At 42.2% G+C, this 16,464-nt stretch overlaps 1 protein-coding gene across 1 annotated transcript in view; it reads left to right on the forward strand.

Annotated features, from left to right (window-relative positions):
• SLC22A23 (solute carrier family 22 member 23) overlaps window positions 1-16,464 on the forward strand; it is a 101,094-nt gene that overhangs the window by 67,658 nt on the left and 16,972 nt on the right. Inside the window, exons 4-6 of the mRNA XM_087707526.1 lie at window positions 6,074-6,242; window positions 8,436-8,563; window positions 15,700-15,802. Of these exons, the coding sequence (XP_087563652.1) occupies window positions 6,074-6,242; window positions 8,436-8,563; window positions 15,700-15,802 (400 nt within the window). The remainder of the gene's footprint in view (window positions 1-6,073; window positions 6,243-8,435; window positions 8,564-15,699; window positions 15,803-16,464) is intronic.

The following is a 16,464-nucleotide window of genomic DNA, read 5'->3' on the forward strand; positions in this document are numbered from 1 at the left end:
ACTGTAAACCGCCCGGAGTCCTACGGGATTGGGTGGCATATAAATGTTATTAAACTTGCAAATGCTTATACCCTGTATTTTGCTCTGGGAGGTTGGGGGGGGGAGGGTGGGAGGGGATGTGGGATTGGGGGGGAGGGAGGGAGGGAAGGGGAAAGGTATACAATTGTAAAACTTATTAAAACTTTTTAATAATTAAAAAAAATAAGTTAGTAAACAGGTGTTAAGTGAACCTGGCATCCCCATTGACCTTGTTCATCAGAAGGTTGCAAAAGGTGATCCCATGACCTTGGGACATAGCAACGGTTATAAATATAAACCAGTTGCCTAGCATCTGCATTTTGATCAGATGATCATGGGGATGCTGCAAAGGTCAAAACCGTGAAAAATGGCCATAAGTCCAATATTTTTCAGTGCCGTTGTAACTTCGAACAGTCGCTAAACGAACTGTTGTATCTTGTAGGACTAATTGTACCTCCTGTCCTCTTCTAGATTGCCCGAACGATCAAAAGGCAGGTATACCAATGTTTAACCAAGCATGATCCTGCTCTCTTGTCTAGATTTAAATGTATATTAAATTTTACTACCGAGTTTAGCCGAACCTGTTTACCATGGTGATTTTAGAGTTCCTCTGTCAGCTCAGAAGAGATAGGATCGAGGAGACGGAGGTGGAACAATTTTGTAACCCCTGAAGACAGTTTATGTTTCCCAGGAAACATAACCCTAACCCTAAACCTAAACCTAACCCTAAACCTAACCCTAACCCTAACCCTAAACCTAAACCTAAAACAAACCCCTAAACCTAATCCTAACCCTTACCTTAATTGAAATCGGCTTTCTGCCGTGGCGCCGTTTTAAAGCGCCCTTCTGTTGCCGCGCTGTTGTCGCGGCGGTGATGACGCACGGTGATGACGTCGCGGCTTTAGCGACGCGCTTATGTCTCCGCGGATAAGGGCTTCGCGGTTTTGTCGTGCCACGGCTCGCAATAGTTGTTCTAAGAAGTGGTAAAAAGTTTTTGGGAAGTGCTTTGAACACTTGGAAATACATTGTGTTCACCTTCCTGAATTTAGTGCCTCCAAGAGTTCTCAGACAACACGACAACAAAGGGCACATCAAGAAGATCCAAGACATGGCCAATATCTAGAAGAGTTAGTGTGGGGAAGGCTGTTTTACATAGTGCTCAATATTACCATTACTGTTGTGGCTGGTATTTTGGTCCACAAATAAACAAATCAGTAATAAGAATATTTATTTTATTTTATTTATTTTATTATGTGTACATTTGCCTGTGCTACATTTATCAATTATGCAGATAATTGTTATGTCTACTATGAATACAGTCTCTTAAGACATAATTCAGTCCAGCACTTCTTCCCTTCCACATTCCTTTGTCCACACTTAAAACTTGAAATAATCATTTATTTTTCTTTCCTTAAGATAATTGCATTGCACCCTTAACCTGAAAGAGCCGATAACAAGGACAATTAAGTATCAAATCATTTCCGTGTTATTCCCTTTCTCATCTGTAAACAGAGAGATATCTGAAGGAGCCAAAAGTGAGACAGTAGGGTTATGTTATTGTTTTCATGAAAACGTTTTTCGCAGATGAATAAATACTTATTAGGATTAGGGTTCATATTCTGCTTGTTAATCATGTTTTTATAAAATTAGCTTTCCAAACATACCATTTATAAATGGTTCCACCACAAATGCGCGTATGACAAAAGCGCGTGTGACTAAACCGCGGTGACAAAACCGCACCGTCAAAACCGCGGAGACGAATGAGCGCTGAAGCGCGCCGACAACAGCGCGCCGACAGAAGCGCGCTGTAACATAACCCTAAACCTAACCCTAAACCTAACCCTAAACCTAACCCTAAACCTTACCTTAACTTAAATCGCGCTTCTGTCAGCGCGCTGTTGTCGGCGTGCTTTTGACATCGCGGTTTTAGCGCCACGGTTTTGTCGGCGTGCTTTTGACATTCGCGGTTATGTCGTGCCACATTTATGAATTACTGTATATCGCTGGTTGCATTTTTAGGAGAGAGAGAGTCCCCAGTGCATTTTTCATGGACCATATGATAAATTTTGTTTTTATAACCTTTAAAATGTTTATCCTGATTTCCTTCAGTTGAGAGTACAATAAGAACAAAAATGTCCACCCATTTCACAGATGCCCGAGTGTCCTTTAGTATATTCTTCTTCCTCCTAATTCACATTCCTTCGAAGTAAGATAATGTTTCTTCTCACTTTGAATTGACTTAATGATGTCATCTTCAGCCATCCTGGTTTATTGTACCATATAACCAATCCTATTTGCTGAAATACAATATTGCCAAGCCAATTAATATGAAAGGCCAAAAGCCCTGCCCAAAATCTAAATATGGTTATCATATAATCCCCAGTTTGATAGAATTATTTTCTCAGACACTTAGTGGTTTAGTGATATCTTCTCCCAAGGAAGAGACTAGCGAGGAGGAAATTTTGTTGTTAGTTGCGAAGTCGTGTCCAACCCATCACGACCCCATGGACAACGTTCTTCCAGGCCTTCCTGTCCTCAACCATTCTCTGGAGTCCATTTAAGCTCACGCCTACTGCTTCAATGACTCCAGCCGGCCACCTCATTCTCTGTCGTCCCCTTCTTCTTTTGCCCTCCATCGTTCCCAGCATGAGGCTCTTCTCCAGTGAGTCCTTCCTTCTCATTAGGTAGCCAAAGTCTTTGAGTTTCCTCTTCAGGATCTGTCCTTCTAAAGAGCAGTCAGAGTGGATCTCCTCTAGGACTGACCGTTTTGATCGCCTTGCAGCCCAAGGGACTCGCAGGAGTCTCCTCCAGCACCAGAGTTCAAAGGCTTCCATTCTTTGGCGCTCAGCCTTCCTTACGGTCCAACTTTCACAGCCATCCATTGCAACTGGGAAAACCGTAGCCTTAACTAGGAGGAAATAGGTCTGCCTATTAAACAGAAAAATTAATATGAGGTGAAGGCGAGGGGAGTTGATATGTGACGTCCCAAGATATATTTTGGGGGGCCTCCAATGTGTACCATCGTGGAAAAAACTGACAAAATGTGTTAAATACAGGCTGAAGTTTTAACTCCAGCCAGAGATGTACGCACCATGTGTTGATGGCGGCTGTTGTTTCCTTCTGTTGCTAAGCCCTTGGCTCCTAGATTATCAAGTACTTAGGAGCTGAGGGTTGGCAACATGAAGAAACAACAGCAATCGCCAGCCATCAACACATCAATCAGCCTGTTATGTCCTCGGAGATTCGACTGGCGGCTGCAGAGGGATCAGGAAGAAGCCCTGATTGGTTCTGGCACCCCTGCTGGCCGGCAGGAAAATTACAGCTTTCCTATTGGTTCCCCGCCTAACAGCTACAAGTATAAATTGTTCTGTTCTGTTCTGTTCTATTCTATTCTGTTGAGCTGTTACTGTTGTTCTGATTTAATAAAGAGTTCGTTGAAGCAAACGTTCCTCCGTCATTGGTTCGACACAAGCTTAAAACAGCCAATAGGAAGGCACCACATAAATATGACTCACAGGATAGGCCCAAGCACATATTCCGGAGAGAAGATCTCTCTGAAGATGGATCCAGCATGAATCCAAAACCTTGGAAGACTAAATCTCTGGTCCCAGTGGCTGATCCAGATTCGATCTTGCAACATTATCTTTGGACATGTATATTTGCCTTCATTTGTAAACTAATTTGGAATAACTTATTGAATCCTATTACATTCCTGCTGTGTTTTTGTTGCAAAGCAGTGTGAGTTGGTTGGGTTTTCTTCGATTTCGTTTCTTTTTTCTCTCTTTTGTATTTCTTGCTCTTTTTTTTAATCAAGGGGGGGAAATAAAATCAAAGAATGCCAACCAATCTTTTATGCTGCTTTGCGCTGCAGCATGTGTGAGCAATCTTTTCCATCCAAAACCATTCACCATTTACGTGCATCTTATTACAAGCAGAATGGGCAATACAGCTCTTGTTGTTCCCTGCTGGTAGCAGAAACAACTGTGCATATATTATATTTGTAGATTTTTTTCCCCGCAAGAATAAATACAGTGCAGCCAAACTGAACAACAACAATATTTTGAACTGGAAACAATTGTTTTTTTAAAAAGCCAGTGTTATCTTTCAATACAGACTGAACTGATAAGATCTAGAGCAAAATAATGCCTTCAACTCTGTTTCCAAAACACAGAGTAGAAATATTTTCTAAATATGTTGGGTGACATTTAATTAGGTGAACTATGGCACATCCAAATGTTTACTTGTTGACAATCAAATATTCAGGCCACTAACGATTTTCTGGGATGTTCAGATGGGAATAGGCATCTTATGATACCTGAGAGAGCCGAGGTGGCGCAGTGGTTAAATTCAGCACTGCAGGCTACTTCAGCTGACTGCTAGTTCTGCAGTTCGGCTGTTCAAATCTCACCGGCTCAAGGTTGACTCAGCCTTCCATCCTTCCGAGGTGGGTAAAAATGAGGACCCGGATTGTTGTTGGGGGCAATATGCTGACTCTGTAAACTGCTTAGAGAGGGCTGAAAGCCCTATGAAGCGGTATATAAGTCTAGCTGCTATTTCTATTGCTACATCCAAATGTTTACTTGTTGACGGTCAAATATTCAGGCCACTAATGATTTTCTGGGATGTTCAGATGGGAATAAGTATCTTATGATGCCAAGCGAATATTTGGTATTTGTAGTAGCTGTTAAAAACCAAAAACCAAAAAACAAAATGTTACTCTTTTTCCAGTGGTAAATATAATCTGGATCCAAGTGAGATGATTAATTTGATTGAATAGCAATAGCAATAGCGGTAGACTTATATACCGCTTCATAGGGCTTTCAGCCCTCTCTAAGCGGTTTACAGAGAGTCAGCATATTGCCCCCAACAATCTGGGTCCTCATTTTACCCACCTCGGAAGGATGGAAGGCTGAGTCAACCCTGAGCCGGTGGGATTTGAACCGCTGAACTGCTGATCTAGCAGTAGCCTGCAGTGCTGCATTTAACCACTGCGCCACCTCGGCTCTTATAGAAATTGAAAACAGTGACTCTTGGTTAAGTCAAGTCTAACTGGTTTTGATGTGATTCCCAGAATATAAACTCGGGACAGACGTTCAGTTATGCTTGACCCTCCGCCACTGTGTGGATCATCACTCTCCGTCTTGCACTGCCTCTTTCAGGTCTGCCATGGTCATCCTGGTGTCATCTTTGACAGTGTCCAGCCAGTGGATTCTAGGCTGGCCCCTTCTCCCTTTTCCTTTTTAACCTGGATTCATGCAAATAAATTGCCAAGTCAAGCTATTCTCCAAAGCAAAGATTGGATAACCATTTGCCTGAAACGCTATAGAGTTTCCTGCCTGAGCAGGGGGTTGGATTGGAAGATAGAATAGAATAGAATTTTATTATTTGTATGCCGTCCTTCTCCGGGAGGACTCAGGGCGGCGAACAATTCAAGGGGGAAAAAGGGGAACATAAAAAGACAAAATACAAATAATAAAAGTAAACAACAGTCGCACAACCATACACGTCGAGAGGGGAGGGAACTCATCACCCCCAGGCCTGCCGGCAAAGCCAGGTTTTGACGGCTTTTCGGAAGGCCTGGAGAGAGGTGAGGGTCCGGATCTCTGCGGGGAGTTCGTTCCAGAGGGCCGGAGCTGCCACAGAGAAGGCCCTCCCCCGGGTAATAGCCAGGTGGCATTGGCTGGTAGATGGCACCCGGAGGAGGCCAACCCTGTGAGATCTAATGGGTCTGTGGGAGGTAATTGGCAGCAGGCGGTCTCTCAAGATCTCCAAAGTCCCTTCCAACTCTTTTATTCTATTCTATTCTGAATTGTAAAAATGCGGACCGTCACTCTTGAGAGTAGCACAGAGCAGCAGCTGGGTAGCTTTGCAGTTTTTTCCATAAGCCCTAAAACAAAGTTTAATATTGTGTTTAATATTCCAGATAGGAATTACCCTCTTTGAATATATGGCTATTTTCATAAGCACTGAGAGTGACCGTTTCAAAGGTTTTATCTCTTTTTTTCCCCCTTTTTGATTGTCATCGCTTTCAAAACGTTATTTATATTTTTTTCAGGGATAGAGCTTTGCCTTCCTAACCAACGCTTCATGATCACCATGATAGCAAGCTTCGTAGCGATGGCAGGACAGTTCCTGATGCCAGGGCTGGCTGCCCTCTGCAAGGACTGGCAAATTCTCCAAGCCGTAATCATCTGCCCTTTCCTGCTGATGTTACTGTACTGGTTGTAAGTACCTACGATTTACTTTACTTTCAGAAAGGGGTTCATTAGTAACAGGCAAATGTATGGAGCCAAACGTTACAAGAGAAATGAGCCGAGGTGGCGCAGTGGTTAGGGTGCAGAAAATGTTATGATATAGGAAATAGTTAAATAAAGAAAGGATAATGATAATAAATTATATACATGGAGGATTAGAACATTTTGGTATTAAATATTATGGATGTTTAGCTAGAACAGGATATGAGGATTTTAGAGCCGAGGTGGCGCAGTGGTTAGAGTGCAGTACTGCAGCCACTTCAGCTGACTGCTAGCTGCAGTTCGGCGGTTCAAATCTCACCGGCTCAAGGTTGACTCAGCCTTCCATCCTTCTGAGGTGGGTGAAATGAGGACCCAGACTGTGGGGGGGGATATGCTGACTCTGTAAACCGCTTAGAGAGGGCTGAAAGCCCTATGAAGCGGTATATAAATCTGACTGCTATTGCTATTGCTAAGTGTTTGATCACAAATTTCCATGACACTATATACACTATGTTGCCAAAAGTATCCGCTCACTGTTCTGACCCCCCTCGTCCCACACCGAAACACTCCAAGCCAAAGATACTTTACGGAATTTATTCACAGACAGACAGGTCCTTGGCAGCAAACTGGCACAGACAAGCTTGGGCAGCAATCCAGCACAGATAAGCCGTGGCAGCAATCCAGCCTGCCAAGCTCACAATAATGTTCTCCAATATTAGTTCCTGCGTTGACTTCTGCAAGAGGGGTGTGTGCACAAGCAGTCTTTTTATAGTCTGGAGAGGAGCCTAATGACCACCAGCTGAGTGCAATTACCTCCTGTAACTGTGCAACTGTTCCCTATGCCTATTAGCTCTTTGGTGCCAGGCATCCAGGAACTCACTGCTGGCGTCCAGATCACAGTCCCTTGTCTCCTCTCCACTGGTCCAAGGCTCAGGCACCTCCTGGTGGCCAACCAGCCTCTCTGCGCCCTGCTCGGAGTCGGAACCCTGTCCAGGGTCCTCCACATCCTCCAGAGCCGACTCATAGGGCCCCTAGCTGTCGGAGTCTGGTGGCAGCTCCAACGGCTCCTGCTGGGCCACAACACTCACCCATCCACATAATCAGATTCAGTTGTGAGCGAATACTTTTGGCAATATAATGTATGGACACTGAGAGAAATAGTGGGAAGAGTACAGTACCATCTTTTTTCCTCTGCCATTTCTCTTCCAGCCTGTGCTTTTTAAATCACAGGCAAAGTTAAACTAATGAGACATCAGAGACAGGAACCATATTTCTATCAAATGTGGTTGGATTTTATGGTTTACCTCAATAACAATCATGACCCGTCAAAACCGCGGTCCACAAAAGCGTGCTCGACGAAAGCGCGCATTTGACGTCATCACAGCGCGACGAAAAAAATTAAAAATTGAAATAAAAATAAAATTAAAGCAAGCCGATTCACATAAAGGTTAGGGTTAGGGTTAGGGTTAGGATTAGGTTAAGGGTTAGGTTTAGAGCGTTAGGGTTACGTTTAGCGTTAGGTTAAGGGTTAGCGTTAGGTTTAGCATTACGTTAACGGTTAGGTTTAGGGTTAGATTTAGGGTTAGGGTTAGGGTTAGATTTAGGGTTAGGTTAAGGGTTAGGGTTAGGGTTAGGTTTAGACCGTTAGGGTTACGTTTAGCGTTAGGTTAAGGGTTACCGTTAGGTTTAGCGTTAGGTTAAGGGTTAGGTTTAGGGTTAGATTAAGGGTTAGGTTTAGGGTTAGGTTTAGGGTTAGGTTTGAGGGGGTTAGGGTAAGGTTTTCGCTTTATTTTTACATTTATCGATCACAGCGCGATGTTTTCGTTGCGCTGTGATGACGTCACGCACGCGCTTTCGTCGAGCGCGATTTTGTCGTCCGCGGTTTTGTGGTGGAACCAATAACAATAGATCACAATAGGATAATACTCTAATGTATAGTAACTGTTTCTCTACTTACTTTTTAGTAGATTATTTGGCATCTTTTTCTCTTTATTCATCTTGCATTTGGGTTAATTTAGCTACTTGATAATATTTGTTATCCATAGTTCAACTAAAAAAGAAAGAAAACGAAATTCATCCAGACAGAAAAAGAAGATGATATTAAAAACTAAAAAAAAACCTTTTTCAAAAAGGCTGGTGACCCTTTAAGAACCTTGACTAACACATTCTCTCCCTTTGAAGTATTTTCCCAGAATCTCTTCGCTGGCTGATGGCTACAAAACAGTTTGAAGCCGCAAAGAAACTCATCCTTCGTCTGACTCACAGGAATAGGTCGAGCACAGAGTGTGATATTAAGGGAGTGATGCCTGGTAAGCTTTTTTTTTGTTTTCAAAAGTTTTATTTCTTTTAACGCAAACATTTCATCATTCCTCAATCAGTAAGACATCAAAGTACAATTTCTTGTATATCAAAATAATTCTAGTTTACCACCAAATTCTTGTCTAGCCTAATATATGCCCCTCCCTCCCTCCACCCTCTCCCCCAACCCCCCTCCTCCTTCCCCCCCCCCCCGACTTCCCAGAACCCGTACACGGTATGGATTTCTAACAAACACAGTCTAAAATCTATTGAGAAAAAAAAGAAATAAAAAAAATTAATAACATTCTACATTGACCTTAGCTTCTTCTTGCTGAACCAACTTTAAACAATTTAAATCATTTCTGATCTTAAGCATAGGCTAACTGGAATTTCTTGGTCCCGTATTTATTTTGTATATAGTCAATCCATTTTTTCCAGTCTCGTTTATATCTCTCATTGGAATGGTCTTTAAGATATGCCGATATTTTAGCCATCTCGGCTAAGTTTGTGACTTTCAATGTCCATTCTTGAGTTGTAGGCAAGTCTTCCTTCTTCCAGTATTGGGCCACCAACAGTCTTGCTGCCGTTATTAGGTGCAGAATCAAGTTAGTCTCTACCACTGTAAAGTCAGTACATATACCTAGTAAGAATAACTGAGGAGTAAACTTTATCCTTCTTTTAAAGATATTTTGCATAATCCACCATATTTTTATCCAAAATGCCTTAACCTTTTAACCTGGTAAGCTTTTGAAGCTATGCGAAGTAGACAATAAAAGTACACACGGATGGTTTTGCACATTGCAGATTAAAAAATTGCAATTTTGCTTTGGGGAAAAAAAATTGGATTCCAGAACTCATATGCTATTTTTCCTTCAGGTTATTTAACCAACAAAATGGAGACAAGAATTACTTGGTTCAATTATGTCCCATATCAAAATAGGGGGTAAATAATATTTTATTGATACTAAGAATCAAATTATTTTGGAATATAGAAGTACAGATAGTTCTCAACTTATGACCACATTGGAATCCAAATTTTTCGTTGGTGACGCAGATGTTAAGTGAATTTTGCCCCGTTTTACGACCTTTTTTGCCGCACTTGTTAAAGGAATTACTGCAGTTGTAACACAATTGTTAAGTAAATTTGCCCCCCCTCCCCCCCATTGACTTGGTTGTCAGAAGGTCACAAAAGGTGGATTACTTGACCCCGGGACACTGCAACCGTCATAAATATGAGTCACTTGCCAAGCATCTGAATTTTGATTGTCTGACCATGGGGACGCTGCAATGGTTGATTTAAATTACTTTTTTCAATGCTGCTGTAACTCTGAACCGTCGCTAAATGAACTGTCGTAAGTCGAGGGCTACCTGTAATGCTTCATATAACTTAAATGAGCTGGGTACATTACTTCCAAGACAGAACAATCAACAGCTCCACAGGACTAAAGGCTTAAACTATCTAAGCCCACGATATTAGCAGAGATACACCACTCTTGCAAGCTTTGTTTAATAACGTTAGAAAACAGGACACATCTGTTTTTGTAGGCATAACAAATCAATTGGTGTCCTCTTTCTTCTCTCTCTCTCCTTTTAGTCCTTATCACAACACTTTTTTTTTCCTTTAAACTATCTCCAAAGTCCATATGTTAAGGGCTTTCCTGTCTGTACATGAGTTTGTCAAGGACAAATGTGTCAAGAAAGCACCTTTTCACAATGGATTTTACAGAAAATGTCTCTCGTTCTTCCTAAGTTAGTTAAAGTAATGAGTACTGAGTAAAGTAAAGTACTGAGTTAAAGTAAAGTAATGAGTAAATGAGAGGGCAAGCATTAGGAAAAAAATATATCTTAGAAAGCCAGAAAGAGACAAGAGAACAACAAATTAGGAATATAATTTTGTGGCCAGGGGTGCTTTGCTTAAGATGGTGGCCAAGGAATCCTGGACAACTGCAGATGGTAACTTTATTCACTTTTGCACAGGAGAATTTTAGAAGTCATTGACTATAAGGTTCATTTACCCCAGAAAATTACTCGGTCTCTGATTGTACAAACTGAAAAATGTATAGCAGATTCAAGAATTACAACAGAAGCAGCAGCATCTTGTCCAAACCTCCCTATCGTACATATTTTGGTTTCCTCCCCACCAAATATCTTATGTATCTCAGCTTGATATTTTGCTCCATAATGTGAAATATAGAACAGCACTTATCATTTAGATGGTCTTGTTTTGTATTGTAATTTGACCCTTCTGTTCCCTTTAATTCATATTTTGTGTCCTGCCCTGAACTGAATTTTGGGAGAAGGATGCATCTGAATCAAGTGACCAGCTGGACGTTTATAAAAGCAAATTTGTAGCCACATTACCATTGGGTCAGTGGTGGGATTCAGCCAGTTCGCACCTATTCGGGAGAACCGGTTGGTAACTTTCTAAGTAGTTCAGAGAACCGGTTGTTGGAAGAAATATTTTGTTTTTTTTCCACTTTACAGGGCTAATCCTGTAAGGAAGGCAGGAAGGAAACATTCTGGTGTTGTTTCTAGCCTAATCTTTATTGCCCTGCTTACAGAAACTGCCTCTCCGGTTAACCCTTATTACCATTGTAACAACTAAGGCGAAGCGCCCATCGACCTGAGTGACCTTGAGTTGGCCACGCCCACCCAGTCACATGACCACCGAGCCCCACCTACCCAGATGGTCATTAGGGCAGAGAACCAGTTGTTAAATTATTTGAATCCCACCACTGCATTGGGTGCTTTAAAATGAAAAATAAATGCACAATGGACTCTCCTAAATGTAATGGGTTGAGTGATTTGGGCTCTGTTCTGCTCCGGTGTATTTGGATAATCTATCCAGTAGTGTATTAAACCATTAAGCAGACTAAGCACATGTTTGGGGGAGGGGGAGCACCACAAAGTTGAGAAAGAAAAATAGTTAGACTTATATACCGCTTCATAGGGCTTTCAGCCCTCTCTATGCGGTTTACAGAGTCAGCATATCGCCCCCAACAACAATCCGGGTCCTCATTTTACCCACCTCGGAAGGATGGAAGGCTGAGTCGACCTTGAGCCAGTGAGATTTGAACCGCTGAACTGCAGCTAGCAGTCAGCGAAGTGGCTGCAGTACTGCACTCTAACCACTGCACCACCTTGGTGGTTAAACCCAAAGGAGGGGGGCACCAAGATTTGTCAGTGCTTAGAGCACCAGTGAGCCTTAATCTTCCACTGAATATATCTGAACCAATAAGGAGGTATCAGTTCTCAATAGCAAATGTATGCCCTACAGCAAGAGTGGGGAACTAAGGCCCTTTTATTACCTGTGGACTTCAACTCCCAGCATGGCTGGCTCAGGAATTCTGGGAGTTGAAGTCCACAAGTCATAAAGGGGCAGTAGTCCCCCTCCCAACTTCTAGAGCATCTCTGTGTTACCCTGAATTATTACATGCCCCCCTTTTTACGCAGAAAAAAAATGACATTGATGATGTTCCAGATGATCTGACATCTGGATGGTGGAACTGCTGTGTTTTGCTCCAGAGATGACAATTTTACAAGTTTTTATATACGTATTTTTCTGGATCTACAAATGATTCTATTTTCAATAAGACTTCGCTTAGCCTTTGTTGTTGCGGACATAGATTAAGAAAGTTGCAGCAGTATAGATAACATTTAGATAACTGTTCTGACCCCCCTCGTCCCACTCCAACACACTCCGAGCCAAAGATTAGTTACGGCATTTAATTAACAGACAGACAGGTCCTTGGCAGCAAACCAGAACAGACAAACTTGGGCAGCAATCCAGCACAGATAAGCCGTGGCAGCAATCCAGCCTGCCAAGCTCACAATAATGTTCTCCAACATTAGTTCCTGCGTTGACCTCTGCAAGAGGGGTGTGTGCACAAGCAGTCCTTTTATAGTCTGGAGAGGAGCCTAATGACCACCAGCTGAGTGCAATTACCTCCTGTACTTGCGCAACTGTTCCTGATGCCTATTAGCTCTTTGGTGGCATGCATCCAGGAACAACTCACTGCTGGCGTCCGGCTCACTCTCCCTTGTCTCCTCCCCACTGGTCCAAGGCTCAGGCGCCTCCTGGTGGCCAACCACCCTCTCTGCACCCTGTTCGGAGTTGGAACCCTGTCCAGGGTCCTCCACATCCTCCAGAGCCGACTCATAGGGGCCCCTCTCTGTCGGAGTCTGGTGGCAGCTCCAACGGCTCCTGCTGGGCCACAACAGATAACTAGCTATATTGAATCCAGTCCATGACTTTGCAGTTTCCTGGATGATTGTCTATCAGCCTTTTGTTAGCTGAAGCTTGTATGCTGGCCTTGCAAGTCTGTTTCATCATGCTTGCTACCTATGAGAGTCCTGACTCTATAAAAGCCATTCTTCCATTTCTGTATTGCAAAAAATGGGCCTCCTACAGAGCCTTTGTTACTGTGCGTGGTTGTTAAATCACAACCTGCGTTGAACTGCCAATATTTGGTGCTTTTGTGTTTTTTTTCTGGAAAACGGAAGGGGAAATAGGTGTATTGAGCACATGTTTAATTTCCATTTTTATTTTATTTGTGAAAAGGGGCAGAGAATCTTTCCCCAAGTACACTCTGAGAAGGAGACCCGTGCAGTGTATACACATACTCCATTAGCCATTAAATAGTAAAACTCTGCAGAAGGGAGATAAGGATGATCCCTGCTTGTAAATGAGTTCGGATGCCTGGAAGTCAGCCTGGTTTATGCACACACGAATGTTCTCTATTTTGAGGACAATAGATTATCCGAACCGGAAGCTCATCGCTCCTAGGAAAGAAAATCCTTTACACGGATGTGGTTTATTTAGGGAAACATAACACTGCTTTTCATGATCTTGTGCTGGACTGCGAACTTAAGAGTAAGGGAATGCTGTTTTTGTTCCCTGATATTGTCAGTCAAACCATGCTTCCTTTTACCTGTTTGATTGGCTCCTCTCTCATAGGCCACAGGTGGTTGCCCACAGCTCTTGTCAGGAAGTGAAGAAAAAGGACTGCGTGTCACGGACCTCTAATGGCTTTGTTGTCAGAAAGTGCCAGATGGGGGGATGTGGGAAGCAGCCAAGCTAGAGATAATGTATGAGCAGGCTGCCAGAAACAGAATTTCCATACAACGAACTCATGGAGAAGCAGAGGCTGGGATTAGCAAGTCTCTGCTAATACAATTTATTTATTTATTTTTATGTATTATTTATTTATTAATTAGACTTCTATACCGCTTCATAGGGCTTTCAGGCCTCTCTAAGCGGTTTACAGATTTTTAGCAAATTGAGTCAGCAAATTGCCCCCCACAGTCTGGGTCCTCATTCCACCCACCTCGGAAGGATGGAAGGCTGAGTCAACCCTGAGCCGGTTGTTGGAAGAAATCTCCTTATGTTTTTTCCCCACTTTACAGGGCTAATCCTGTAAGGAAGGCAGGAAGGAAACATCCTGGTGTTGTTTCTAGCCTCATCTTTATTGCCCTGCTTACAGAAACTGCCTCTCCGGTTAACCCTTATTACCATTGCAACAACTAAGGTGAAGTGCCCATCGACCTGAGTGACATTGAGTTGGCCACGCCCACCCAGTCACATGACCACCAAGCCCCACCTACTCTGCTGGTCATTAGGGCAGAGAACCGGTTGTTAAATTATTTGAATCCCACCACTGCAACACGCCTTCCTCCTTCTGTTTTCCCCATAACCTCAACCCTTTGAGGTGAGTTGGTCTGAGGGCGAGTGACTGGCTCAAAGACACTCAGGGCCAAGGCAGGACTTGAACTCACAGCCTCTTGCTTTCTAGCCTGGTGCTCAACCACTAGTCAAAAATGGCTCTCCATAATGTTTTTTCGCCTGCAACCTCTTGATAAGCCTAATCAGAAAATCATCATTGTCCAACCCCACTGAAAACAAAGTTATAAGCCCTTGTTGCTTTTCACAAAAGCTTCTGTAAAGGACTGTCACACTGAAAACCTATAGGTAACCTAACAGGTATTTCAGTTTTTTCAATTGCACACGTATATACACACACAAACATAGGGTTTTTTTTAAGAATAAAGCAAGAAAAACCAGTTCTGCAATGGCCTTCTGTCTGATTGTTTTGTTGACTCAACCCTATCTTATCTGTGCTATCTAAGAAAGTCAGTAATGTTTACAAGAAGATGAATTGAAAAATCTTTTTTTTCTCTCTTTTGGTCTTTTTTTCATGTTATATGGGATTTCCTGTGCTTGAGAGATGCTTCGCTAATTCAAAAATTTGAATTCTTGAACTTTACAAAGATTCAAGGGAATGGGGAAACAAATCTATGGGCGTGCCAAAGCAATTATATTTATTTCCCTTGTGTTTATGGCTTGGTGATAGAAATTTTTTAGCTACGCAGAAATCTTCTGAAAGCTGACATTTTTATTTTAAAAAATAAAGGGAAAACCATTTTCTATGTAGGGTCAGACTAACAGGTTCTCATCTTCAAATTATTAACAAATACATTAAAAAACCTCCCATCTACCTACTCTGATCAACTGCTGGCATTTTTAATTTGCCAAAGACAGTGAGGTAATTGACTGTCCATGCCCATTTCAAAACATTTTTGTGGATTTGTTCATTTTTAACAAGGTTAACAACTCTCTGAAGGACAAGATGGAACATTTAATCCAAGGATGGGCAGAAGGGAATGAGATAGATTCTACATTTAGCAAAACTATTGCAAGCTGAAATAAGAAATCAGGAGTAACATTTTTGTGAGCCTATGAAACAAACTAAGTGACTGGGTTAAGAATTCTTTAATTTTATCTTCTGCCAGCTGCGGTTGTGGGCACTATAATCCTGAAATTTACGCCTCGTTTAATCTGATCGTAAAACTCTCCAAGGCTTTGATAGCTCGAAAGGAAAAGGGGAATAGGTTCAATTAATTATTAATTCAAAAAGGAGATCAAGATTAGGGGAGGCGTATTGCTTTCTCTTCTTTTTTTTCCGTTGCATGGTTCCCAAACCTCAGAAACCACAACGCCTGCAGTTTAAACACAACTCACTGTCTAACAGAACCTTGGATAAAAAGGGACAAGGAGCTTTAATTAGAACTTCCTTCTTTCCGCTGAGCTGATCTGCCTCGTTCCCAAATGCCCACCTTTTAGATAATGAAATGTTTGCTTTTGTTTCAGAACTGGAGAAAGAGCTTGCCAGGAGACCGAAAAAAGTTTGCATTGTTAAAGTGGTGGGAACGAGAAACCTGTGGAAAAACATTGTTGTGCTCTGCATCAACTCGTAAGTATGAACGCCCCCCCCCAAGAAGGATTATCAAGAGTAACTCTTGATACTAGTGTAATTTACCTATTAGCATCAGCAACTCCTGTAGCTTGAACGTTAGACTTTTTTCTTCTTCTTCTTCTTCATCATCATCATCATCATCATCATCATAGTATTTACTATTATTGTCCGCACATCATCAAGATGAAGAGCGAGAGGAGGAATTCTGGGAGTTGAAGTCCACAAGTCTTAAAGCTATCAAGTTTGAACACCCCTGGGGTTTTTTTTCTAAAGGGTTAGGGGTCCAAGGGTCTTTTAACTTGACAGCTTTAAGACTTGCACACTTCAATGCCAGAGTTCCTGAGCCAACATTTTGGTTGCTAAGCAAGAGCGTTGTTAAGTGAGTTTCACCATATTTTCCAAGTTGGCCATGCCCACCCAGTCACATGGCTGGCAAGCCACTCCCACCCAGTCACATGGCTGGCAAGCCACTCCCACAAAGCAGGCCACACCTACAGAAGAGGTTCTAAAAAATTTTGAAACCCACCACTGAATAGAACAGAACAGAATAGAATTCTTTATTGGCCAAGTGTGGACACACAAGGAATTCATCTTTGGTGCATATGCTTTCAGTGTACATAAAAGAAAAGAATCATAAAATACAACACTTAATAATAGTC

Source organism: Thamnophis sirtalis, unplaced genomic scaffold (genome assembly GCF_051295495.1).
Source record: "Thamnophis sirtalis isolate CommonGarterSnake01/CBP01778 unplaced genomic scaffold, rThaSir2_p1.2 scaffold_2, whole genome shotgun sequence".
Classification (NCBI taxonomy): domain Eukaryota; kingdom Metazoa; phylum Chordata; class Lepidosauria; order Squamata; family Natricidae; genus Thamnophis; species Thamnophis sirtalis.